At 38.0% G+C, this 27,959-nt stretch overlaps 3 protein-coding genes across 4 annotated transcripts; 1 reads left to right on the top strand and 2 right to left on the bottom strand.

The window, feature by feature from the left end:
• Positions 1 to 1,395: 1,395 nt before the first annotated feature.
• Positions 1,396 to 3,444, bottom strand: LOC131021897 (uncharacterized). 2 transcript variants are annotated; one of them, XM_057951224.1, is made up of 3 exons: positions 3,175 to 3,444; positions 2,524 to 2,697; positions 1,396 to 1,794 (listed from the first exon to the last, which is right to left on the bottom strand). In XM_057951224.1, exons 2-3 carry the CDS (start codon positions 2,686 to 2,688, stop codon positions 1,675 to 1,677), a joined length of 285 nt encoding a protein of 94 aa, XP_057807207.1. In that variant the 5' UTR covers positions 2,689 to 2,697; positions 3,175 to 3,444; the 3' UTR covers positions 1,396 to 1,674. The 2 variants fall into 2 exon arrangements, with proteins under 2 accessions (XP_057807207.1, XP_057807216.1); XM_057951233.1 differs by having other exon boundaries at positions 2,524 to 2,693.
• An 8,228-nt stretch (positions 3,445 to 11,672) lies between these two features.
• LOC131006930 (uncharacterized) lies at positions 11,673 to 13,021 on the bottom strand. The gene is made up of 2 exons (XM_057934070.1): positions 12,412 to 13,021; positions 11,673 to 12,337 (listed from the first exon to the last, which is right to left on the bottom strand). The coding sequence occupies exons 1-2, from the start codon at positions 13,019 to 13,021 to the stop codon at positions 11,673 to 11,675; spliced, it is 1,275 nt and encodes a 424-aa protein (XP_057790053.1).
• A 480-nt stretch (positions 13,022 to 13,501) lies between these two features.
• LOC131006921 (uncharacterized) lies at positions 13,502 to 14,571 on the top strand. The gene is made up of 2 exons (XM_057934065.1): positions 13,502 to 13,795; positions 13,873 to 14,571. Exons 1-2 carry the CDS (start codon positions 13,502 to 13,504, stop codon positions 14,569 to 14,571), a joined length of 993 nt encoding a protein of 330 aa, XP_057790048.1.
• Positions 14,572 to 27,959: the final 13,388 nt, after the last annotated feature.

Below are 27,959 nucleotides of genomic sequence, written 5' to 3'. Positions count from 1 at the left end.
CGATCCATTGCAAGAAAAATTTTGAAATGAGAATTGTAGTTGAGATGATGAAAAAGTAGTGAATTTGAGATTGGGGAAGTGTGGTATTTATAGAAGGGAAAGAAAAGAAAGAAAAACTAAAATTCAAACTAGCCGTTTGGGGAAGAAACGGTCAATTTTTTTTTAAAAAAAGTAAAATTCAAACGGTAAAATATTTGAAAAAATCGAATTTTATATTTTTTTTAATATGGTGCATCCGCGGGACGCGCCAAACGTCTCCCCCCATCGCCCCGAGTCTCCCCTTCGTCCCGGCTTCGAAACAGGTCGGGTCTCCAGCGCGGCCGCCCCTCCTTCGTCCTGGATCAACGTGGGTCTTAAGACTCGCGTCGGAGATGCTCTAAGGAATTTCACTTTTATTTAAACAATTGTATATATATGACAAGTCGTGGGTCGAACACCGAGTCAAGTTAAGATCTGCATATAGAGATGTCCAAACTAATCGGAACCGGTTGTGTCGACCCGAAGTCGGACCATCGATCAACAATTTGGCCAAGAACTGTTGACCATGGGCCGACCCAAAATCGAAACCATCGAAATTAAGGGCCGATTACGGATCCAAAAAATTGCAAACTGTGAAATCGGCAGGGCACATCGTCGGTTAATTGTCGATTTCGTAGGGGTGGCAGTTAATCATGCAAAATCGGCGGTTAACTGCCCAAAATCGATAATTTTCTGACTTTTTAAATATTTTTTGTTTCAATTTTTTTTCCTATTTTCATCCATAAATATCCCCCACCAATTTTTTTTTCCAATATCCCCTCTCCCACCAAAATACTCACTCCAATTGTATATATATAAGAAAAGGGCATTTTTGCCTATTAACACTATATATAAATTGTAACAGGTTTACTTCGAATTCAATATAAATACAAATTTTGTTATAGTAGTTTAGTGTTATAATTTTATTTCATTTATAATTTTCAACAATTAAATTAAATATATGTATTAACTCATGTAAATGAAAATAAAAACTTATACAACACTCAAACTAAATATATATCGTATTTTTATTTTTATTTTTGAAAAAATCAAAGATACTCTCTTGAACCAACTATTTTTAACCGGGAACAGCCGATTCAAGACACAGCCCAAAGCCGCCCCCCTCCTCAAATGGATAGATTATAGTTTACCCTTTTAGTGAACCGTGAATCGTCAATTCATTCTCGAAATCGGCAATTCCCAACCCGTCGACAAGTCTCTCTATATACAAGTAGTGGGTCAAACATTGGTTAGAGTGCGCGCATAGTGAAAACGATCACACAAATTTTTGTCTTGTTTTATTTTCAATAATGATAATTAAGTTTGTAAAAACATGCCTAGGAGAGTGTCGACTCAAAATCTTGCAAGAAAATCAAGAGTCCCATAATGCCAAAGGATTATAATAAAAATAGTAAATACAGACCAAGTAAAATTGGTGCACAAGTGTAAGAAACAATGTAACTATACTTACAGAGCTATAAATATAAAGAGCTAGCACAAGTAATTAGGGCTTTACATTTAATTATTACAAAAAAGAAAAATATAGCTAAAGAAGAACAATGGTGGAATATCGGAACGAGAAGATTCAGGCTTGTAGCAGCAGCAGCTAATCTTCCATGAAAAGTCAGCTGAAGCTCAAAGTCAAAACATTGTCATCTACGAGCTGAAAGCGCCGTTAGATGTTTCATTGTTACCACGACACTGTCTCAGCTGTTCTTTAAGACTACGAACAAGCTCATTCAGGCTTTGGATATTCTTCTCTTGGGACAGAATAATCTGCACAAGTCCATGAATACAGCTCATAGATACACATTTGCATCTACATTTCATAGTTGAAGATACTTCACAAAGTCATGACTGCAAACCAATCTCCACTTTGGCACATATAATCAACAACATATATTGTTACTCTGCAAGTTTTGAACGTGCAGCCCGCCTACAAGGTGGCCCGTGGCCGAACAACTCTTTAAAAGATAGTTCATGATTTCTATGATCATTGGGTTTCTTTACACATCGGAAGCCAGATTTTATGCCAAATTTTACTCAAACTCTTAATATGCCATTTTCAAATCTCATGAGCAAAATATCAGCTTGTGCTATTGCTCCAACTCCCATCTCAAATTATGTCAGTTCCGCCATCTTATAAGTTTTTCCATCAATGCCAAATTACAGAAACAAGTTGCTCTTTTACAGCAACGAAACACAAAAACATCAGCACGAGTAAAGTCAGGATGAGGACAACAAGCATCAATGTGTATCTTCCATCATCCTTCAAGAAGATTTCTTCTTCGAGTGCGACTGTACCTCAATAAAACTATTGAAACTAAAGTGTCGATGTATTAACATGTAAAACAACAAATGTGGTAGTGTATTTTCCCTGGCCTTTGCAAATAGCACATATATGAATAGATCTCGCATGAGAACCAAGATATCAACATAATTGGTTACGATGGTTTGTAGCAAAAGACGGACAGTATAATAAGATCAGCAGAAGCATCCAGTTACCTTCTCTTTGATACTTTCTTCTCGTTGCTGTATCCTCTGTTGCTTCTGAGATTCCCTCGGGGTTGCAATTGCATCGACATCGCTCACTAGTTGTTGCCTCCATTCAAATTGAGACGTGATAATCAATATAAGCAGCACGCAAACAAGCAGCACTGGCCTTGACATTTTTTCTATCTAGCAAAGAACATGAAAAAGCACCCATCAACAATCAAAATGGTGACAAGCTAACACAATTAGATCTTTAAATATTGAAAGATATATACATGATCTCTCAAGTCTCAAGCAAAACAGAGCTTCGAAACAAACATCCCACATATTTAATTCCATTTCTTGTCACTCCCCAATTGCCCAAAGAGAACTTCAAAATACCTAATTATTGAACTTCTTATCCCTAATTTACTACTCAACCGACTAAGAGCCATCAAAAAACCTAAAGCAATCAGCAAATCATAAATGCCCAATTCTGCGTTCTTCCCAAGCTCAAATCTAAATGAGTGCAAAATCAACGAGAAATTAACACCTTGTTTGGAAATAGAATACTTCCATATTGATCAATTTCCCCTTAGTTTTAAGGAAAATGCATCAAACGCTAAAGAGAAAAAGGAAATGCATATATAGAAATCATAGAATCATAAGGAACAAATAACTTACAGATCAGGGCTCAACTTTGACATAAATAGCATCCAAGAAAAAGGTCGAATCGTAAAATCACGAAGCCCGCTTCTGGAAAAGTTGAAGACGGTCGAGCTACAGCTAAATTTGTGGTTTTAGGGTTTTGTGATGAGAAAACTGAAAAGGGAAGCAAGTCATCAAGAATACTACTGATTACTAAAGTTGATAACGATATTAATTAATTATGGCACTAAAACAAAGCCAGTAATGGCAGAAGATTTTGAGAGAGATAGCGCCATAGCGGGTTAAGAGCATCTCCAAGGCTTCCTCTGTTTTAGAGGGCCCTTCACTCTATTATACAGTTGAAATATACAGTTTTTAAATTTTCATCTCCAACAATCAACTCTACATTTTCCTCTACAATAGAATATTCCTTTTTTATGCTCTTTAGTATTAAATTATTTTATCAATTCAATTATTATATATCATATATATTTATAAATAAATATATTTATATTCAATTAAATGTAATTAAAATTAAAATTGAAATATAAAATAATTTAAATTTTTTTTAGAAAAATTAATTAATAAAGTGCTATATTTAAATATTATAGAACGATTAATTTATTTCAACAACATAAAAACTGAAATTACATAATACTTATTAAAATGCGATTTTATTAAAAAGGGAAAAAGGAAAAAAGAACAAAGAAACCCTTGAAAGCACAAAAAAACAGACTAAGGGTCGAGCCTCATTAAAACCTTCTCATGAAAAACCCCGTGGGAAAAACCAGAAAAGGAAAAAGAGTGCTCGTCAAAAGACAAAGACCACGACCAGAAGAGCGGAAAGGAAAGTTTCTGAAACTCCGGCCTAACCATCGTCCCAAAACAATCCCGGCTCAAACCAGTCACAACCGAAACAAGAAAACGCAAAACAACAAAGACGATGGCCGGTAAGACGCCGTCGCTATCATCTAACAAAAAGAAAAAAAAAGGTGAACCTCAGCCGGTTAGACGCCGTCGTTGAGTAAACCAAAAAAGACCACAAAAAAGTGAGACAAAGGCCGGTAAGACGCCGTCGCCCATGTCCCCAAAAACACCAAGTGAGAAGAGAATTTGGCCGGTTATACGCCGTCGCCAAATCTCTCACCCTCATCCAAAGAAACCTCAAGCCAGAAAGCCGAGGAGTCGCCGACCGCCAGAGACTACACACGAGACCGAACAGCAGCCTGCTGGAAATCAACTTAGAGCCAACCCAACAGATCATAAGACATACGAGACAGAGGCCGGTAAGACGCCGTCGCCCCTGTCTCGGAAGACGGCAGAAGAGAAGAGAAATTGGCCGGTTATGCGCCGTCGCCAAAGCTCATTCCCTCGCCCAAAGAGAACCCAAGAAAGAAAGCCAAGACCGAAGCCCTCCATGAAGATACATCCAAACACCAACCAAACGAAGACCGAAGACACCCCCACCGAGCAACAACCACTCCAAGAGACCAATCAAACCGCCCCAAGTCATCAAGTCCTCATACGAATGCGACTATGAGTCGCCATATCTAAAGAACCCGCTATCTTAATATCCTCAATAGCAAAGGGCCACCACCCTTCGATCCGGGCATGATTAGCCATAATATCCGCCGCACTGTTTCCTTCTCTATAAATATGCGAGATCTGAAGTCGAAAATTTGAAAGCCAATTTAAAGTCTGTTTCCAGAGCGGTAGAAAACGCCAGGGGACATTCAGAGAACGTGAGTGCAGAAGCTAGACAACGTAAGACGAGTCAGCTTCAATCCAAAGCCAGTGCCAACCACGAGAATTCGCAATTCGAACGGCATGCATGACCGCCAAAAGCTCCGCTTCAAAAGCAAACCCCGAACCCCCTTTATAGTGATAACAACCGCGAACCGCACCCCAGTTATCACGAAAAACACCGCCCGCGGCAATGCTCCCAGGTTTCCCAAGCGCCGAACCGTCAGTATTGACTTTAATCCACTGCCCCGCCGGTGGCCACCAGTGAACCTCAATCATCATAGGGGGCGGAACAGCGCGCATAGCAACGCCAATCCGCCTAAGCACCAAATAATCCTGCCAGGAGTTATGAGAACGCCCAAGCTTAGGGAAATTGGAATCCATTTCCTTAAACGCAACTTTAAGGAACCCAAGAATCATATTCGAGTGGAAACTGGCATCATTAAAAGTCACTTGATTGCGGCAATCCCAAATTTTCCAAATAAAATTAATCACCCCAGCTTTCCAATAGGACCAAACCAACGGACTGAAATCCGTGTTCCATGCAGCAGCCAACATGCTATGAATATCCAAGCAGTCCAGCAAGTGCGATTTGGCAAACCAATCAAAGAAAACCACCCAAATCTGTCGAATAACACTGCAATTCCAGAACAAGTGGTCAATAGACTCCTCAGCCAACCCACACATCACACATCTATTGGGGCCGTGTATGCCCCTTTTGATCAGACCATCCATAGTCGGCATTTTCAAATGCAGAATTCGCCAGGTGATAAGAGATCTTCTGTCCGGAATAAAACGCTCCCAGATCCAAGTTCCCCAAAGGACTTTGGGAAAATGCGGAGACTGCGAAACATAGGCAAGAGAGGCCGAAACCTCCCCACTAACAGAAGGTTTCCAGAAGCGAGTGTCACTTTCCTCCCCAATCGGAAGCAACAAAATATCCACCACAAGATCAGGAAACTGAATAATAAAATCCGGAGTGAAATGCCAGACACCATCATAGAAGTAATCACTCACAGCTTGCTGCAGGAAGTCTCTCATAAAAGGCGGAATATGAAGCTTGTCCGCCAACTTGTAACCCAGCCAATCGTCATGCCAGAAATAAATGTGTTCTCCAGTGCCAATATAGGAATAAGAATCCATCACCAAGGAGTTCACATGCTCCCTCACACCAGTCCAGAAAGGCGAAGAAGCCAAGAACATCTTGGCATAGCCAAAATTCGACAAGTAGCGAGTAGCCAGGACCGAAGGGGCGAAATCACGGCCTTGCACAAACCTCCAGGCCATCTTCATCAAGAAGCTTCTATTCATAGCCGAGAAAGACCTAACCCCGAGGCCACCCTCCGACCGAGAAGCGCAAACCCTAGACCAGCTCACCGGGCACGAAGGCTTTTTGTCCACATGTCCCGACTAAATAAAGTTGCGGCACTTCCTATCCAGGTTATAGATGAGGGATTTAGGCCATCTATATATCATCATAGAGTGCGTTACCGAGCTTTGGATCACAGAACGAACCAAGCAACTTCTGCCAGCCATGGATAAGTGTAGCCCCTTCCAACTGGAAAACTTATTGACAATCTTATCATAAATACCAATCAAGTAAGAAGCACGCATGCGACCAGAGAAAATCGGGACTCCCAAATAGGTAACCGACAAAGATCCCATCGCAAAGCCAAGCTCACTAATCACACGATTCTTCATAACGCAAGAAACGCCCCTCCCGAAGAAAACGTGAGACTTAGCAGGGTTACAAATTTGTCCCGAAATATCACCATAGAAATCCAAGATTTCTTTGATTTTGCGAGCGTTTTTCATCGACGCCTTACAGAAAATCAAGATGTCATCAGCATAAAGCAAATGAGTAGGAAAAGTGGTCTTTCTGCTGAAATCCATGGAAGTAATGTGACGAGAAGTCACACAATTGAGAAATAAGTGACTCAAAACATCCTCAACAATTCCAAAAAGAATAGGAGAGAGAGGATCACCCTGCTTAACCCCCCTAGAACAAGCGAAATAGCCACTCAACTGCCCGTTGTAAAGAATGGAAATCCGGGCAGAGCTGAAGATAATGGAAATCCATTCAATGAACTTTCCATGAAAACCGTTAACCCTGAGCACGTTCAGAACAAGTCCCAGCGCAAAGTATCAAAGGCTTTGCGAATATCCACTTTGCACGCCATATTCGAGCGTTTGCCCGTGCGATTCATGCAGCTAAAACCTTCAGAGCCAAGCATGATACAGTCATGAATCGAGCGACCTCCAATAAACCCAAATTGGTTTGGCGACACCCCAACAGCCGCCACTTCCCCCAATCTGGTAGCGAGGATTTTGGAAATAATTTTAAAGAAGAAATTTGACAGAATGATAGGTCTCAAATCAGCCACCGTCTCCACCACATCCTTTTTTGGGATCAAAATTAAGATGCTAGCATTGCAACCTGCAGGCAGATAAGAGTTGAGGAAGAAAGCACGCACCGCAGAAAGAATATCCAGTCGTATAATGCTCCAATAGCTCTGAAAAAACTTCCCAGAAAACCCATCCGGACCTGGCGAGCTATTCGCATCCAAGCTAAAAACCGCAGCCATAATCTCCTCATCATCAGGTATATGCGTGAGCTTCCCATTCTGATCCTCAGACACAAATTGATCAATAATACCTTCCAGCATATCCCAATTCACGTTACTGGGGCTTTCTTCTTTAAAAAGAGAGGAAAAGAAATCAATAATATGCTGCTGAATATTCCCCCTATCATACGAGACAACATCGCCAATCTTCAAGTGCTCAATCCTGTGACTTTGCTTTCGAAAGCGAATAGCACGATGGAAAAAAGTAGTATTCTGGTCTCCATCAGAAAGCCAGTGCGCACGACTTTTTTGTTGCAAAAGACTGTTCTTCCTGGCAAGCAAAGAAGACAACCGAGCTTGATGACTGACCTCCTCCTCAAAAAGAATGTCCGTGTAACCCTGGTCAGAAATCCTGTTCTGCACGTCGAGCAACGAGACTTGCTCCGAATTAATCTGCATGTCCACCTGCCCAAACACATCTTTATTCCACGCCCTGAGATCATTTCTGAGACGATGGAGCTTGAACATGATTTTAAAAATAGGACAACGAACGTCAGTCGCAGCATCCCAAGAAGACGCCACTCGCTCAAGAAAGTTAGGGTGAGAAGTCCACATATTCAAGAATTTGAAACGTCTCCCCTTACCCATCTCATCGCTGCATTGGAAAATCAAGGGAGAGTGATCAGAGGTAAGCCTTGGGAGCGCATGGGTGTTAACCGAAGCCCACAAATTCGCAAAACCAAGAGAGAAAAACGCCCTGTCCAATCTAGACTCAACATGCCGAGGAAGTAATCTCCGACCAGACCACGTCAAACGAATGCCAGAAGAAGGCGATTCAATCATATCCGAAGCCTCTATGAAGTCGCAAAACTCGCTGCAAGAACTTCTCAAAGGCGCCGCCAAGCTACGTCGCTCATGAGCTCTCTTAACGGCATTGAAGTCTCCAATAAACACCGTGTTCCCATCTACAAAAGAAAAAAGATCCGTCCACAAGGCACGTCGAGAAATGTGATCATTCGCACCATGCACAACAGCAACTCTGAAAAAGTAGGTTTGCCAAACACAATCGGCAATAATGACTTGATCCGAGGAGAGCAGAATCGTGGTCTGAACAGCCGGACTAGTGAGCAACCAGATGTTCGATCTCCGAGGTTGTCGACAATTTTGATGATAAGGGACCAAATTAATCGATCGCCAATAGCTCTGGCGAACTTTCTGAAGGCTTTTGTTAGGCTCAATAATGCCTACAAGTAAAGGCAAAAAGGAACGACAATGCTCCTTAAGAAGAGACTTAGAATTGTCCGAAAAGCCTCGGACATTCCAAACCAAAAAATTCATAAGAATTATTGATTGATTCTGGGCTGAGAAGACCCTAGCTCCGCTTCCTTATCCCACCGTTTGTTTGCTACGTTGTCCATAGCCTGCAAACTCTCTGACTCTTGATAATCAACAATATAATCACGTGGTTGATGCCCAGCATTGTTCGCTATTTTATTTACACGCCGCAAGTGTACGGGTGCAATTGTGTATAGCAGTGACAAGGTCGAATCCACAGGGACTAATTGTTATCAATGCCTATTCTTAATTACTTTACTCTATCTGGAAAACCGAATTGTAAAGGTTTGATTTTTGGAAAACAATTTCAAAATTTAAATAAAGAAACACTAAAAAGAAATCAAGCTGTGAAAATGCGAAGTAACAGAAGAAAGAGAATTTCCCAAGGCAAAGGTTTCAACAGATTCTCCTAACTAACACGATTGATTCAATTAATGAGATAATTCCTAAAGCAATCTCAAAGCTAATTCATACCCACTCCCGTGGCATACAAATCGTTGATTACATGCAAGGTTACCATCCCTGGATCACACTTCTAACATGTAACTCCTAAAAGTTCCTAGGATTAAAGCCTTCACAATTATTAATTCCCTTTAGAATTAAGATAAATGTGTTCTATGTTCTTAGTTCAGGTATTAATTATCATCTCTCGATCTCAAATTAAAACCTATGATAATGCTAAATTGGTGATCAAGCAATAAAGCAAGCAATTATAACAAGAACATAGAAAGGAATATAAATCTCAATTAATTAAATCAACAGTCAGAAATTTGAATCATGTTTACTCCCTAAACCCTGGGAAAAAGGGATTTAGCCACACATAGACATATGACTAACAATCACAATCTCAATAAAATTAATGAACATTAAACAATGAAAAACCGTAGAGAAGTCGAGATTCTTCAGTCTTGCTCTTGCTCCATGTCTCACAGCTCTCAGGAAAAGTCAGAATATGATAAAAGATGATAAAAGGTCTTAGAGAATAAGTTCTTGGAGAGTATTTATATGCCCTAGGTCTTGTAGCTCTCAAAAATACTCCAAAATCGCGCTTTAAGTGAAAAATCCGGAAACTGGGCGAGAAAACGGCGTCTCGCGCGGCCGGGTCGCGCGGCCGCGCGAAGAGACCGCATGACCTCGCGCGGCCTGCCCGCGCGCCCGCGCGCCGTGCCCGCGCGCTCCTCCAGCAAGCTCTGCTCCGTCGCGCGGCCCAGTCGCGCGGCCGCGCGCCTGGACCGCGCGATCTCGCGCGCCTTGCGCAGTGATTTTGTTTTGGCTCGTTCTCCCTCGTCCGAACTCCGATTTACGAACCGTTTGCGCTCACGAACTCCTCTCGAGATGAACTACAACTTGTATTTCAGCCAAATCTTCCAAATTCGGCTTCATTATTTCTGAAAATTCGTTCAAACAACGAGCAAGTGACAAGTTCTTGACCATAAACCAATATAAGCTCAAATAAATCAACAAACACACAAAATCCTCATAACTAAACATCAAAAATGACACACCAAGAGGTAAAAATGCATGTTTATCAAGCATCAGCTGCCTTCCGGAGACGATTTTTGATACTTTCTTGCTGAAGAAGAAGAGCTTTATTATGATTGCGCGCATTTTGATCATTCTTGGGAGGACGCCCTCTGCCACGTTTAGGTAAGCTTGATCCCGAGACCTCATGCTTAAACCTCTCCACTTTAATATCATTGTCTATAGCGAGAATTTTCTTTTCCTTGCTTGTTTGGTCAGCCGAAAGATGAGCATGAGTGCTCTGCGCAGTCTGCTGAATAATGGTCTCTCGATCCCTCCCCTGTCTCTCCTCCTGAAGAGAAACTTGAGTCAAGCCTGCTGCCGCATTCTCCGTAACGTCCCCCCATGGTTCGTTAGTTTGCTCCACCTGAAGAGAAGGGTGGTACGAGCCTGCTGCCACCTTCTTCGAGACGTCCCCCAACTGTTCTATCCTTTGTTCCCCATCAACCTGCATAATAGAGCCTTCTGCCGTCATTAAATTGACGTCCCCCAGCTGTTTGTTGAAATGTTCCACCGAAAGAGGCTGCTGAGCAAGGTTATCAGTAGCCTCTCCCATCTGGTCAATGCTATGCTCCAGAGAAGTATGTTTAGTGGCAGCGATTTCCGGACCCTTCTCTTGCTGTTGAGACCTCAATCCTTGATTATTATTATTTTCATCCGAAGCAGTGTTCATGTCGATGTCCCCAGCTGTGTTCTTAAGAATGGTATCCTGCTTGTTAATCTCCAAATCCTCATGAATCGAGGAATTTTCAAGGATGGCGAATCTGTTAACATCCTGAGACCCCCGTGGATTGTGCTTAGACCCCGAACTCCTGTTACACAAATTTTCCAAAAGATCCGGCCCTGTAAACTCCTTAGGCGAAGTAACACTCGCTTCCTTAGCTCCATCTTCGGACTCCGAATCAGATGCCACCTCTCCATCGAGAAGCTGCTTACTCTTGGCCTCCACAACAGCCTGCCATTTCGGGCCTCTAAAGATCTTCGCCTCAGGTTCAACAATTTTCCCTGCTTTTCCTCGCCGACACTTATCCGGCGAGTGACCAGTTATCTTACATTTAGTGCAATATAAAGGAATATATTCATAACTGAATTCAATGTTAAAAAAATACTCGCCTCCATCGATCGTCATGAATTCCGGGAGAGGTCGAGAGAGATCAATTTCCACTAAAATACGAGCAAAGTGAGCTACTTCATCATCAATGGACGTACCATCAATCTTCAACGGTTGTCCCAACCATCGACCTATGCCCGAAAGAACCTCCGGGTGCCAGAACTCCATCGGCAGGTAATAGATTCTCACCATTACATAATACTCTTAGAATTAAACATTACACAATACTTAACAAAGCATCAATTACATGATAAAACTAACTAATTTTCTAAATTAGAAAACTCATCCCATATATGATCGACTAATGCATCACGAAGCGCAAAGTGAGCAACTCTATCTTTGATTTTTTTATAGCGTCCAAGAAAATCTTGGAAATGGTTTGTTTCATTAGGCATTGTTTCAACATCTGGAATTGGCACTTCTCTTGCAATTTCAATTGGTGCAGACAGGTCACGTTCATCCTCAACAATCATATTGTGCATAATAATACAAATTTTCATTATATTATCCAAATGTTTCTTTTGCCAGTAGCGAGCTGGATTTGCAACAATTGCAAATCGACTTTGAAGAACTCCGAATGCACGCTCCACATTTTTCCTACACGATTCCTGTCTCATTGCAAAAAACTTTTTTTTCACAGAGCGTGACTCATGAAAAGTTTGTACAAGTGTGGACCACTTGGGATATATACCATCTGCTAAATAATAGCCCACATTATACTCTTTTCCTTGTATGACATAATGTGCGGGTGGAGTGATACCTCTAGCAAGGTCACTGAAAAGATGAGATCTTTCCAACACATTAATATCATTATTGGATCCTGGCATACCAAAGAATGCATGCCATATCCAAAGGTCATAATCAGCAACTATTTCAAGAATAATTGTTGGAGAGCCACTACGACCGGCATATGAGCCTGCCCAACCTGTTGGACAATTTTTCCACTTCCAATGCATACAATCAAGACTACCTAACATTCCTGGAATCCACGTTGTTTACCAATATAAAGTAGTCTAGCAACATCACTAGCATTAGGAGATCTTAGATATTGATCAGAAAATATTTCCACAATTGCACGACAGAATTTCTTGACACATTTAATTGCAGTGGACTCACCAATATTTATGTACTCGTCAGTAGCATCTGCTGGTACCCCGTATGCCAATATTCGAAAGGCAGCTGTTATTTTTTGCACTGTGGACAAGCCCCATCTTCCTGTGCAATCCATGCGTTGCTCGAAAAAACCATTATGATTTTTGACAGCATCAACAATACGGAGGAATAGACTTCGAGACATTCGAAAGCGTCTACGAAACATTCCTTCGTTGAATGTTGGATTTTCAGAAAAATAGTCGTTGAAGAGACGATGAGCTGCTGCTTCTCGGTCACGATGGATTACCTTGTGACCAAGAACTGAACCTCCATGAATTTTTGTAGCATTTTGATATTCAGCCAGTTGAGCTACAATAAGATTGTTATTCAAAATATGTTGACCCATCAATTGATGTTCAACATCACACTCGTTGATTAATTGTTCAAGCTCATCATCAGATGAGCTTGAACTTGAATGAGAAAGTAGTGAAGAAGAACCAATATTATGATGATTCATATTTTTTAAAGCACTATTTTATGAGTGGAAGAGAAGAAATAGATGTGGTGGTTATTGAAATCGTGTGTATGTCTTAAATAAGAAAAAAAATTCCAATACTATCTTATCTGAAAATCTTAAATATTGAATCGCCACCGTCCATTCAGATTTCATTAAATCTTCATCATCCACCTTATTACTCCCCTGCTATACGAAATGATTGATTTGACAACACCATTTGGTCCTACATGATATCAAATAATGCAGCTTGTGTCCTACATATCAATCTACAGCTGTGTCATGCAAAAAAAGATAAAGCATCAATCAATCTCATGCAGAAAAAGATAAAGCATTTGGTCAAATAATGCAGAAAAATAATGCAGCTTCAATTCAATCACCATCGTCCTCTATATATATGAGCTATTTTTTCTATTTTAGCACACAATAACCCTCTTCCTTCTTTTACCAACTTGTCTTTCTTTAGCTGTTATTTCATTTTCCATGGCTTCTTCTCGACAGCCTAATTACACAATTGATGAAGATAAACATCTTTGTCGTGTGTATTTGGAGATATCTCAAGATTCAGAAACGGGAATACAACAAAGAAAAGAAAATTTTTGGGATCGTATTAGGGAGGTTTACAACGAGGAGAAACCCAATCCAAATATGTATACTCGAAGTTCAAGATCACTTGAAACTCGCATGCATGTTATTTTGAGTTCGGTTTCAAAACTCAAAGGGTGTATACAACAAGTGGAATATCTAAATCCAAGTGGTTGTTCTGAAAGTGATATTGTAAGTAGTAGTTATCTATACATTTTTTGTAATTATTATTTGTCTTACTCATTATAACATTTTTATTCATTATGCAGTTCACTCGTGCAAAAGAATTGATGATGCTAGACACAAAATATAAGAAATGCTTCAAGTTCGAGCATGTGTGGTCTATTATGAAAGATTATCAAAAGTTTGATTGTCCTTCACAAAACTCTCGACAACAAATGTCTGCATCTCAGTCAGATTCACTACCACAATCTCCTATCTCACCTGATGGATTGTCTAATTTTTCTATCAATTTAAGCGATGGTAGTGGCAGTGGTTCTGGATCGTCACACCGTCCAGATGGTGTGAAAAAGACCAAAAACAAAAGAAAAAAAGGTGAAGATATGTCTAATTTTTTGAAAGTAATTGAACAAGGAAATAAACGAATTGGAGATTTAATGGAAAACTCATCAACCACAAAAGAGCAAATTTTGCAACTACAAATGCAGAAGATTGAAGCAAAAAACAAAGCTACTGAAGCAAAAAAACAAGCTATTGCATTCCAAATGTGGGAATCAGATAATAAAATTCTAATGATGGACACCGACAATATTTCTGAGCCTGTTCGACGAGATTATTTCAAAAGTGAACAAGCAAAAATCATTTTTAAAAGACAACAACATTCAAGTCCATATGATGCTTTCAATATGTTTGGAGGAAATTTTCATGATTTTGGAGGATCAGGAAGCGACATTGGAGGATCTGGAAGCGATGTTGGAGGATCTGGAAGTGATCTTGGACCTTACTAGCATTTATTGTATTATTAGTTTAATGTTCTTGTATTTTTATGTGGTTGTAATTTTATGCTATTGTGTTTTTATGTTGTAATTTATGTTGTCGTAATTTTATGTTAATGTGCTTTTATATTATATTTCATGTTATTGTATTTTTAAATTTTATATAATATATTTTAAATATTATATATATTTATGATAATTTAAAAATATAAATAATATAGATTTTACAAATTAAATCAAGCAAATATAAGCATTTTCTAAAGATAAACGAAAAAGCAAATATAATAAAACAACAAATAAATAAAATGAAAAACAAAAAAAAAAACAAAATAGCGGAATGAACAGTGCCCGCTTGATATATCGGGACACTGTTCACAAACTGGATTTTAGCGTGGCGGACAGGGAATTGTTGGAGATGCTCTACACGCTATTCTAGAGTTGGCCGCTATTTAAGAGGGATTGTTGGAGTTGCTCTAAGCGAGAGCCGACGTCTTCCGTCTAATAAGAGTTTGTCCCATATCTTTTGAGCACGATTATTAAAAAAAGTATAATTAATATAGTAAAAATATGTAAAAATGTGAAATTATATTATTTGTAGTATAAAATCATTATCGAAAATATAAAAATATGACAAAATCAATGAGACAATCCAAAAAAAGAAAAACATGACAAGATTAATGAGACAAAGAGAGTACTATGGTTGAAAAAAAAATTAAAATTTATAAAAATAAGTATAGAGAGATAAAATTGGTGGTTGACCCATTAATTAATTAATCTCTTAATTATTTGCAAAAAAGAAATAAGACATTTGTAATGAGACATTTCATTATAAAAATTGGGATAATTGTAATAGCACAAAGTGAGTAATGATAATCTCTCTATTCCAGTTCCACGTGGCTGGTCTACTCTTTTTTTTTAGTTCTCCCATTTGATTTAATCTATTTTTTTTGGAAAATCAATTTTCACTGCAATATATATGGACTCACTTACCTTTACACACATTTATACTATAATCTTATTCTTCTAAATAAACATGTAAAAAAGAGAGTAAAAATTAAAAGTGTCACATTTTGTTAGGTTGTAATGAAAAATACTCACTTTTATAAAACTATTATGTTTATGCTCAAATTGACTATACTACCCTTAATGTCTTAATCAATGTACTTACAAGACAAAAATAGTTTGTTGTCGAAAAAGTAGGTTGTCGCCCAGACGACAACCTACTTAGCGAAGTTGCCGTCGGAGCGGCAACCTACTTTTCTGGTCGGCAAGCTACTTTTTCAATTTTTACTACAAAAAAGTAGCTTGTCGATTGAAAAAGTAGATGACTACCTCACTAAGTAGGTTGCCGCCCGGGCGACAACCTACTTTTCCGACAGCAAGCTATTTTTTCTTATACTTTTTTTACAAAATTGTACTTATGTCAAAAAAGTGTAATACTTTACACAAAAAATGATGTAAAGTCATCAACATTTAAAGGAAAATTCGACCCTTCACTTTAATTTGAGCATAGAATCATTTTTTTATAAAAGTTGATATTTTTAATTAAAAGTTATAAATATGGTCATTTTTATTCATTAACACTAGAAAAAAATTATAATCTTGCACTCCTAAATAATCGTGTAAAAATAAACTAGCCAAAGTGAAGAAGAACGGAGGGAATGCCTTTTATACACTTCTTAGTTAAATTGTTTTTATAATTACTATTATTGTATTATGCTGAAATAGAATTTTATTGGAAAACAAAAGGAAAACCTACGAGAAATCCATCGAATACACAGAGATGTAGACTGAGGGTCGGGCCTCATTAAATTTTTCCGAAAAAAATTCAGTGGGAAAAATTCCGGAAAGGAAGAGAACAAAAATGAACCCGGCACATGAAGGAGGAAACACGAGTAGAACTCCGGCCTGACCATCGCCCCGCCATGAAACCCACCTCCATGCACCGAAAAATAAGGAAAAAAACCAAAAAAAAAATAGAAAGAAAACGAGCAATCAAAACCGAGAACCCACCACCACCAGCTAAGCAACTAAAAAACAAAATAGAACACCAAATGGCAAGGGTAAAAGCAGCTGCCAAACACCAAAGAACACCCCATCAGCCAGCAATCAATGCTCAAAATAGATGAAAGAAAGCTCCACGAAAACATGATAGCAGCAGGAGCAAAACCGAGCAACCAAGCTCGAGAGAGAAGCCAAAAGCCAGCAGATACCTCGCGACATCCAAACCAGCGCCACTACGCAACCACCCGAACAAAAGTCCGATGCGCATCGTCAAGAACGAGTTGTTCAATCTCCTGAATCGGATGTGTCCAAAAGCCTTCCCGCACCAAACTAGAAGCGAGAAAATCAGCGACTTTATTTCTTTCTCTATAAATATGAGAACAACGAACCTCATACCCCGTAATATTCAACAAGATACTCCGTTATCTATTTTTGAAACGCCAAGGCACCACCAAAGAACCGTGTTGCATAATGTTAACAACGTACATGGAATATGATTCAATCCAAATTTTACGCCAATCATAGGCGATAGCTCTCTCCAAAGCAATCATCAACGCAAACCGCTCGGCTTCAAAAGCTATTCTGTTGCCTCCTATGAAGTGAAAACAACCAACAACATTGTTTAAGGCATCACGACAAACACCTCCTACATGCATCACTCCTTCACGCACCGACCCATCAATATTCAGTTTGAACCAGGTCTCTAACGGAGGGATCCAGCGAACTTCCAAAGATCGTGGGATTGGACGTGGGCAAGCCGCAACCTTTAAATGCCTGAGAACTATTATTGTATTCGTGCAATGCACAATTAATAAATATGCAAAATTGTGCTGGCAACACACACACGCACACACACACATATATATATATATATATATATATATATATATATAGAGAGAGAGAGAGAGAGGAAATAGTTCCAATGAAATCCTTCATATGTGGTGAGATCTTAGATTGATTTGTAAGTGTTGATTTAATGTATCCTGTGACTAATATTTATCTGGATGGAATTTTTTTTTACCTGGGTTCTAATCCTGGAGGGAGCTAGCGAAAATTTTACTATTTTTTTAATATCGTTATTTAACACCATATATTGCCATATTCATCATTATACACTGACTTATTCATTAGTATGATGTTTAATGGTAATTTTGATGTGATTGCAGGGAAAATCAACGAAAAATTGGAGAAAGATAAATGAATGGGATCATAGTACAATTCGATAGGAATTCGTGAGTGCGAGCAACATTCTAATCAGAACTCGAACGAGGGATAGCGAAGCCAAGCGAGTCAACTGAACGGGGTGCTCGTGCCAGATGAGTCCACGGGACACCTCCAAAGTTTTCCCACGGCCTAAGCCACGGTCACGAGCATGAAAGTCGAAAAAAGATGTATTTTGAGGGATTGTGAGCCCCAGACGTGAATTTCACCCCCGCACCATGTAAACCTTCAAATTTGGGGGTCAAAATCAACTCATTCATCATCAACAAAATCCCAGACTTCATTCTTATTCTCCAACTCATCATCTTTCTCTACCATTTTTTTATTTCATTCCATTTCACACATAAAAACAACATCTTAACCAAGAAAATAAGGGGAAGACTTGGAAATGAGCACATCAAGACTATATGATTAAAAATCAAGATTGTAAGATTTGTCTATAAATCTCTATCTTTGTTTATGTCTTCTTATGACTTGTGATTTATTTTGATTGTGAATATGCTTGGCTAAAATCCCTTATTTTATGAATTAGATTGGATGAGTTTGAATGAATTGATGATTATTTTAATATAGTTCTTGTTTGAATGTCTTTATCTTGTTTAAATGATTGCTCACCATTTGAACATGTTTAATATGATGATTTGAATTGGGAGAGGATAATCTACATTAGATTAGGATCTTAAAGAACATCATCTAAATAAGTCGGGAGGTTGAAAGTTTGGGTAAGGGTGTTTGGTGATCTTAAGTGTCTTTTGGAATTATAGGTTTGCAATTGACCGAGGACAACAAGCATGACCCGCAACTTTACACTAGATCAAATATTCATTTGCATAATATTATGGTATTAATTATTAATTATCCAATTAAAAAGTTGTCGGTGAAAATGAGTGTTGATTGACTGCAATGAATTTGAGTAAAAAAAAAGAGATAGAGAATGAGTGAAGTGCTTATATATGAGATTACCTTAGAGGGTGTTTGGCATGAGCTTATAAGCTCCTTCAAAGTGTTTGGCAAAATAAGCTCCTAAACAACTTATAAGCTCCTCAAAGAATAAGTTCTTCTACCCTAACTTATTTTTTCACAGTCTTATATGCAACAATTATTTTACAAACATTTTTCACCTATAATTTATTATTTTCATCATACATCATTCCAATTTATTTCTCTTCAATTTTCTCGCTCTAAAAAATATTTTCTCTCTCTAGGAAAAAAATTATCTTTCTACCTTAATAGCTCAATTATCCAAACACTTTGACAACTTATAAGCTATTGAGAAACTACATCTTATAAGCTCTTGAAACATCTTATATGTTGTTGGAGCTTATAAGCTCTTTAAAATAAGCTTATAGCCAAACACCCTCATAATCTTGAGGGACTAGACTAAGTTGCAAAATCAGTTATGAAGTTGCAAATTCTGTTATGGCTCCAGCACGCATTCGTGGGTCAGATGAGATTATCTGTCCCACAATTAATTGTGTACCACTGTGTTATACTCTTAATTTCTTGTATTTTTTTTTATTATTTTTCTTTAATTTTGCTTTATTATGTTTTAATATAATTTTAAGATAATTAACTAGGGTTCATTCATCCAATTATGGTTTATAATTATTTTTTATATTTATTTGAATTTATAATGAAATATATAGGTTAATTAATTCAAAGTTGTATAATTTTTAAAATTTTAATTTTTAGTGATAAATATTAATCAGAGTTAATTATATAATACCCCCTCTGTCCCACCATAAGCGACTCAAAACTTTTCAGCACGAGAATTAAGGAGAATGTATAAATTGATTAAAAGTGGTTGGGCCTACACTTTTTTAAGGATTAAATTTTTTTCATTTATGAAAACAGGTCATTTATAATGGGACGACCCAAAAATGGAATACATGTCACTTTTAAAGGGATGGATGGTGTAATATTTTTTATTTGAGGTGATCTTGGGTACACCCGGGTGTACCGTACAACCGGGTTATATCTTCACTAAAATTTTGACCCATATCCTGATTTGAATCCATATCCTGACCCAACCCATATAAATAACATTATTATGAATACGGGTCAACCCGGTTGTACGGTACACCCAGGTGTACCCAAGATTTTGTGTTTTTATTTTTATAACAAACACTTATAAAATCGAGAAATTAAGAGTGGAACACAATAATACACAATAAATTATAGGACAAGGGATCTCATTTGCTCGCGGGTGGCATTTTTCAGCCATCTCATTAAAAGGGATTAAGATCCATTTTACTTGGAAAGGAAGATACATATATAAATTATTTAATGTAAAATTAAGTTGTTTGTTTTTCATTCCTTTTGTATGTGATTTGATCTATTCTTGTAATTCTACTTCTACCATTGTTAGTGAAAGTGAAGCTCACCTTCCGTAGGTGTAGATCTTGCAATAAAACTACGTAAAATCTTGCATCGTTTATTTTTATTTTGATTCATGTTAACAAGTGTTGCTCTTGGTTATTCAATTGCTTTGTGTGCTCGTTTGCAATGATTTTTGAAATCAAGATTTATAAATCTATAAAAACCTATCAATTGATTATATTCTAATTTATTTTCTAGCTAATTCAACTGCGCGACAATTGTTCTTGAATGATTGGATAATATGTGGAATATGTAGTGAGACGTGTGCTGCAACGAATGTTACGTAGCAACAAATCAACATGAAAACTTGGTAACCCAATTTGATGAACCACTTACGTCTGAAGGGCCTCTGACGGAGTCCGTCGTTGTAGACTCCGCGCAAATAAATTTATAGTTTCCTATATTCACAGGTAGGTTCCGCTAGCGGTATGTACATGGTCGATCTCACGAGGAGTTGGTGGTCAGAGCACTGGAAACTAAAGACTTTATCTATAAACGAGAAACTGAAATAAAACAAAGAAAAATATAAAAAATAAAGATAACCTCGTCTGGCACAATCATGTTAGGTATGGCAAAATCATTGCTCATAGGTTCAAGGATATTCGTTGTGCCCATGTCTCATTAGAGCATCCCCACTGGGAGATGCTCAAGGAGGTGCTTAAATGGTGGTCCCTACCTTAAGCACCTCCCCTCTTCAATGCATAGGTGCTCATGGAGGTGTTTAAATCCTCATTTCCACAAAATCCCAATTTCTACACTTCTATGTTAAAATATTTAATGTTCATTAAAAATAAAATTAAACATTATATTAAAAATTACATAATTTAAATAATTTAAAAAATTTTGTTATTTAAATAACTAAAAGAATCACTAAAAATTAAAAATCCTAAAAATTACGAAAAATTACTCATTCAATTTTAAAATTTAATATTTAATTAAAATTAACAATATATATTACATTAATTTAAATACAATACAATAAATAAAAATATTACAATAATTAAAAATTAGGTAAAAAATTAAAAGAAATTAAAAAAATGCTAAATTTTAAAATTCAAAAAATCAAAAACAATAAATAAAACAAAACATATTAAAAATATTAAAAAAAAGTCAAAATCAATCCTACCTACCCCCTCCACACCTACCCTTTTCTTTCATCTTCTTCTTCCCCCATCTTCTTACTCCAGCCTGCAATCTATCTCTCATCTCTTTTGTAAATTTTCATTTTTTTTAATTCTCGATTATGTCTAAACATGCATACCCTCTCCCCCCCTAAGCCACAGGTCGCTGATAAATACCGAGGACGCACCGTCGCGGTGCGCCCCCACAGTCGCTTCGACGCGGTGCTTGTGAGCCTGCGCTGCGGATGCTCTTAGTGATGGGTCGTTTGATCAATGAGTCGTGCCTTCATTGTCATGGTGTCACATGCACAAGCTCATCCAGCCCTCATACACGCCCTACGTTTTGGGTTGAATTAGTTTGTTTCTCCCCTCTGCCCTGGTAGATTTTTCATGTCAAAACTTGAGTCGCGTGAGTATGTCTAGAACACATTAATGCCCAACATAACCAAATGGTCACATGCACACTACCACTACCCACATCAGTCACACTAAACGGAGTGGGAGATCTCCACACTTTTGCCCGCCTATTGTTTGTTACCTGATCTTGCCCAGAACATTATCGACCGCTTAATATTCTAAGTTTTATCAAGTTGTTTTAATTCAGACCTAATGCTTCTAGAACAGACAGGAACAACTATTATGCCCATATATGACCTCGTAATTTTACATGCTTATACTTAACTCGATTTTGCTCAAACCATGAAAGAAAACTTAACTAGACATGATATAAAATAAAGGCAAAGAAAATGATATAAAATATCATACTTGGATTTAACGTTAAAGGTTAAAACGGAGAGCGATCTCTTTCAAAAACCAACTTTTAGGCAGGGCAAATCAAAAAATAAAAATAAAGATAAACTAAACTAAGCCATGGCAGCAACCATGGCTACCTGTTGGGTCCGGGGGGTCTCGAATAGGTGTATGGGGGGGGGGGAATACACCTATAGGCTATTTTTATGACTATCTACAAACCTCAATCAGAGGGATCTCAGTCAGAGATAGAAACGAAACTTTACACGCAAACAAGACACCTGTTTAACCGAAATAAGTGTTGACCAACAGGGTTGACGACTGATACTGAAAGCTCTTCAGTAAAGAGTTATCAGTTAAGTCACTGGAACTTAACTGATCCACGTAAGGGCTTCAGTCGTGTTTGCAGAGATGAAGATGATATCTCTCTTCCTTACTATCAGAGGATAGTGAGTCAGATTGATATCATACGCAGCGGAAATTAAACTTAGTTTCGAATAGCCTCGGTGGAGCAGATAGTTGGATTAAGGTTTCTCTTTTCAGTTAGTCAGCATTCAGTTTTATCAATTGAAATAACACAGTTATGAATATAAAACTGAAAGCTGTAAATAACACAGAGACTTTTACGTGGTTCGGAAAAACTCTTTCCTACATCCACGGCTGGTTGATCAGACCAACAATCCACTCCGCAAGTGCTTCCCGGGTGCACTGCAAACCGTGAACTGAAGATAGCTTTCTCTTCAGCACCTACACACCTCGCGTAGGGTTTCCCTACCTACACACCTCGCGCAGGATTTCAGCACCTACACAGCTCGCGCAGGATTTCCTTGCTAAGCACACCTCGTGCTCAGACTTCCCTATCAGAGTTCAGAACACCTTCTGAAACTCCGAGTCACTCAAACACTCTTATGGGGGAGAGGTTTAAACGAGTGCCAACTATACTTACAAAGAACAAGTTCTTTGAAGCAAGTTTGACCTTTGGCTTCTGGGTACACAGAATATATGCCTAGGGTCTAAGAGAATGTATGTAATCAGTAGGAGTGAGCAAAATCCGGTTAAATCTGAAAATCCGAACCGAACCTAACCGAAATACTAATTCGGTTCGGTTAATTTGGTTTTCGGTTCGGGTTTGGTTTTGAATTTTGAAATTTTTGATTTTTCGGTTCGGTTATGGTTTTTATGAAAAAATATTTGGTTAACCGAAAACCGAACCGAAATAATAATTAATTTAATAATTTATATATATTATTTAAAAATTAAAATGATTATTATTACTACTATATAAAATAGTCAATAATTACTCTTAATCTCGGTCAATTTAAAAAAAAAATAAACTTTTCAATAATTACTCTTAATTTATACTCTTAATCTTTGGTTAAGATGTTTTGAAATTTGGATTATTATTTTTTAGGGATTTCGAATCTTGTATATTGAATGTTAATTAGTTATTTAAACTTTAAAAAATATATTGTGTATTTATTTCGGTTATTTGGTTTTAACCGAAACCGAACCGAAATATTTCGGTTCGGTTTTGTTCGGTTTTAAGCATGTTCGGTTCGGATTTGGATATTAATTATATAATTCGGTTTTAATTTGGTTTTTGTTATTCGGTTCGGTTCGGTGACCGAATAACCGAATGCTCACCCCTAGTAATCAGCAGTGACTGATTTTGGCTTTGGAATTCTCTTCTTCGATTCAAGCTTTGGGCGGTTTAAGCTTTAGGCTGAGTAGCTATTTCGGCAGAGCTTCAGCTTATGTCGTTGAATCGGTGAAGATTGAAGTGATCCTCGAGCGCTATTTGTAGGAGAACTCTTGAATAGATCCGTTGGCGTAAATCGTCCTCAAGATTTCTTCCGTTGGAGAGCAATTCGAATTTGGGCTGAGGCTTCAATCTTCGAGGTTCCTTGTCTGTGTGGAAACGGCTCTCTTTGATGGACAGGAGATGTGACATCTCTGAAAAGTAACCACCAGATAGGAATGACCTCTGCAGAGATAAGATATTGAGATATCTCTGCATTTAATGCGGCTGTACTTGAGCGTACGTGGCTTCCTCTGAACGTTGGAAGATCAGTCCTAGGAGGAATGTTCAACTGATACTTGACTTTAGTATCAGTCCATGGCGCGCATTAAATAATCAGTCTTCAACTGATTCTTCAACTGATACTTCAGTTGGTAACTGCAGTCTTCAGTCTTCAGTCTTCAGTCTTCGTTCTTCAGTCTTCAGTCTTCAGTCTTTGACACCGCAACTAAACTAGAAACGAACTCTAACACTTGAGTTCAAAAACGATTCTAGTCTATTACATTTAAGTCCTATGAATTTTGGTATCATCAAAACAAGGGTTAGGATATTCCACAAGGTTCCCAACACTACCTAAAGTACTCCAACGAGTACATTGTAAAAGATGTGAAGATTGTAAAGTGTCTAAAGTGTAAGATGATCAAGATGATGTTCTGGCCGCAGAGGGTGCACATCTTTATATAGAGGTTTCAGTGAGCCTTGGGCCAGGTCTATGCAAATAAGGGTTTCTGGACACAACGACTAGCGTTTTTGGGTTTAGTCAAGATTGTTGAGATTTGTTGTCATGTGTACTTAGCCTAATCAAATACACATCCTATACTTTGGCAAGTAATCACGCCGGATCTTCCTAAAAAGGTAAGTGAATATCCGTATTCTTCTTTCCTTTCGCTGATTGGTGCGCGCTTTGCCCTTAAACGCTAGTTTTTTGCTCAAAGTTAGCATCATGTCTCTGCTCAGCTTTTGCTCAAAGTCTAACTCGCCGCTTTGCTAATGAACACAAATGAATCCCGCATGATACTTGGTCAAGGCTAAAGGTGCACGAGTGTTGTTGTGCCCATGAATGATCTCAAGTCCTTGTCTCTTTTGCGGAATGCAGTCTGTTTTGCGCAAGATCTGATCACTAATTTATTAGCAATAAAAATATCACAACTAACACGGTGTAATCGTAGTATAAACAACAATCGAGTATTGTATCCACATAGACTGACACAACGAAATAACTTTAGCTATCCTCTAAACAGACTATAACAGTAGACAGACAAACGAAAATAAAGAAGGTTTGATTAACACTAAACTCAAATAGCAACAAATAAAAACACGTAGAAAAATCAAATATTAAAGACAACTGATCCTAGGGTAGTAAATTCATTAACTAAAACTACGCAATTAATCTATTAATCCTATGTACATGTTTAATCCAGTTATGATGAGAGATCACTTAATTAATCAATCACTCTCGCTAGAGCAGCAACGATCGTAGATTAGTCAATTCTCTATCTCCGCTAGGTCTCAAGAAAATCTACTAACTCCCAATAGCTCATAAGAATAGCTCTCTATGATCCACCTATCTCCGCTAGGTCTTAAGGTTAAAATCATATCATACATATAACCCTGAATCCGCTAAACAGTTATCTTCGCTAGGTCTCAAACCGAATAGCTACACATGCAAACTATTGATCAGATAATTCACAAGAAAACAAGCACCAGGAATTATGAATCATAAACTGAAAGGCACAAAGATATTAACAAATAAATCACATAAATTCAATCAACTATTTACAAACCCTAGAATCAGCTAAACGAAACTAGCCAGACATAATGAAATAAAACATAAACATAATTAATAAGAACGCAATTGGAAAAATTGAATTATATAAAAACCGAATAAGAACAATTGTAGCGGCTTGAATCTTCAATCTTAATCCAAGCATTGAAAACTGGAAAGCAATAAAATTCTAAAGCTATAAAACTGAAAAATTAAGTCTGGGAAAAAAATAAAGTTCGAAACTCAAAATAGGTCAAAAGAAGACCTATTTATAGTACCAGGGTAAAATACAGAATTTGAGCTCGAAAAGAACTTGAAAAACGCATAAAAAACGTAAAAATACGGAGGCGTGGCGGTCTGGCGGCAATTGGACGGCGCTCACCGCGCGGTCGCCACTGGCGCCGAAAACTCAGCGGGCTGCCCGGTGGTCGCCGCCCGGTCGCCGGCTCCTTCCCAAAAATCCTTCTACAGGCGGCGGTCGCCGCCAGATCGCCGTCGTCTTCTCTGCTGCGCGCGACTTTCTTGTTTTGGTCATAACTTTCTCGTCCAAACTCCGATTTATGATCCGTTTAAGCTCACGAACTCGTATCGAGACGATCTACAACTTCTATTTCAGACAAGTTTTCCAAATTCGAACTAAATAAACCTAAAATTTCCTTCAAAGTTTGAGTAAGAATCATGTTTCACAAGATAAAGCAAATTAAACACAAAACAATCATCCAGCACTCAATTTCCTATAAAATTAACATCATATGAACACTAAACACCATGGAAACATGAGTGTTATCAGATCTTGTCCACATGTTCTATTTCCCAAAATGTGTCCGCCGAGACACACAAAACACATAAAAAGAAGACTCGGTCTAGACCTAAATGATGCACTAGAGCACAAAAAAAGAGCTCGTTAGCCACGCCAGAGAAAACACTTCACTGTATATAAAAACTAATGACTTACACAATAAGACTTTTTCTTATTATGCCTAGTAATTTTTCAAACCTTACACCCATGATGAAATGCTAGAAGTGCATGCACCACACACAATTTAGACGTGTGTACTGGAACTCACCACCTAACCCCTCAACAAACAAGAGTGTACAATTGTTTAACAATGTGCACTTAATAGTGTTTAATCTCTCAAAATATTCTACTGCTAGAACAAATACAAGAATTAGTACTAGAAAGAATGACACGGGTAACACGTCTAGGAGAGCACCTAGCAGGAACAAAAGACACGCAACACTACATTGGAGCGGAAGTTTGTTTCTTATATAGTCTTCAAGCCCTAGATCTTCTCTTGCAGCCAAAGAAAATAATTTTCTTGAAATGGATCTTTAACTTGTATAATGACTTTTTTATATACTTTCCTTATTGAGTAGATCTTCGTGATATAATACTTCCTCCGTCCACCAAAAATAGTTCTAAAGATGGACGGTACGAGTTTTAATAAAAATAGTTATTGTATTGTAAGTGGAGAAAATAAAACACTTAAAAATAGTGTTTATAATGATAATTAATTGTATTGAGTGGAGAATTAGGCCAACCATATGATAAATAGTTTCCAAAAATGAAAAGGAACTAGTTTTTGTGGACATCCTAATTAAAATGATAAAAATAGACTATTTTTTTTATGGACGGATAGAATAATTCATATATCAACTCAATCTACACCAAAGATGACAATATAAGTTGTAAAACTTTTTTCCTTAGAGCATCCACAGTGGGCTTACTTGATAACGTACTTGATAGCTTACTTGATACTAGGGGACCACATTGAGTAAAGGATGCCACGGTGGGGTTACTTGATAGCTTACTTGATATTTTTAATTTTCATTGTTGTGTTTTTCATTTAAATTTAATTGCTCAAATTTAAATAACACAATTTAATTCAAATTTAAATTGCATTAATTCTAAAATCCTAAAAATTACATTAAAAAATTACATAAAACTTAATAAAATAAAAACAATTCCTAAAATAACTATTCCGGCCCTAGAGGTTCGAAACGTGCCCAAACGTGCTCCATCAAATCATGTTGGAGTTGAGCATGTATCTGTCTATCTCGGAGAAGTGTATCTCTTTGCACGTATTCCTCGAAGGAAACCGGGGTTGCTCGAGCACTCTCCGTCGAGTCACTGCTAGACGCCCCGTGTCCTGCGTCGTCATCTCTCCAATTGGTAGCCGCTTCACATTCGTGCTCCGCAATCATGTTGTGGATAATGATGCAACACATCATGATGTCCTTGGGATGCTCCACATACCAATTACACGACGGGCTTCGAATGATTCCCCACCAAGCTTGAAGGACTCCAAAGGCGTGAGAGAGTCCCAACCTATTGCATCACTGCTCATCTGGAAGTAACTAT

The sequence above is a fragment of the Salvia miltiorrhiza genome, chromosome 1, assembly GCF_028751815.1.
Source record: "Salvia miltiorrhiza cultivar Shanhuang (shh) chromosome 1, IMPLAD_Smil_shh, whole genome shotgun sequence".
NCBI classification, from domain to species: Eukaryota; Viridiplantae; Streptophyta; class Magnoliopsida; order Lamiales; family Lamiaceae; genus Salvia; species Salvia miltiorrhiza.
The sequence above is the reverse complement of the archived record's forward strand: the minus strand, read 5'-3'. Positions and strand labels throughout refer to the sequence as shown.

Excerpts from the sequence above, each read along its gene's own strand:
- LOC131006921 (XM_057934065.1), top strand. The coding sequence starts at position 13,502 with ATGGCTTCTTCTCGACAGCCTAATTACACAATTGATGAAGATAAACAT. Across the intron at positions 13,796-13,872 it reads GTTGTTCTGAAAGTGATATT|TTCACTCGTGCAAAAGAATT; the intron begins GTAAGTAGTAGT and ends TTCATTATGCAG.
- LOC131006930 (XM_057934070.1), bottom strand. The coding sequence starts at position 13,021 with ATGAATCATCATAATATTGGTTCTTCTTCACTACTTTCTCATTCAAGT. Across the intron at positions 12,338-12,411 it reads TGCTAGACTACTTTATATTG|GTTGGGCAGGCTCATATGCC; the intron begins GTAAACAACGTG and ends ATTGTCCAACAG.
- LOC131021897 (XM_057951224.1), bottom strand. The coding sequence starts at position 2,688 with ATGTCAAGGCCAGTGCTGCTTGTTTGCGTGCTGCTTATATTGATTATC. Across the intron at positions 1,795-2,523 it reads AAGAAAGTATCAAAGAGAAG|ATTATTCTGTCCCAAGAGAA; the intron begins GTAACTGGATGC and ends GGACTTGTGCAG.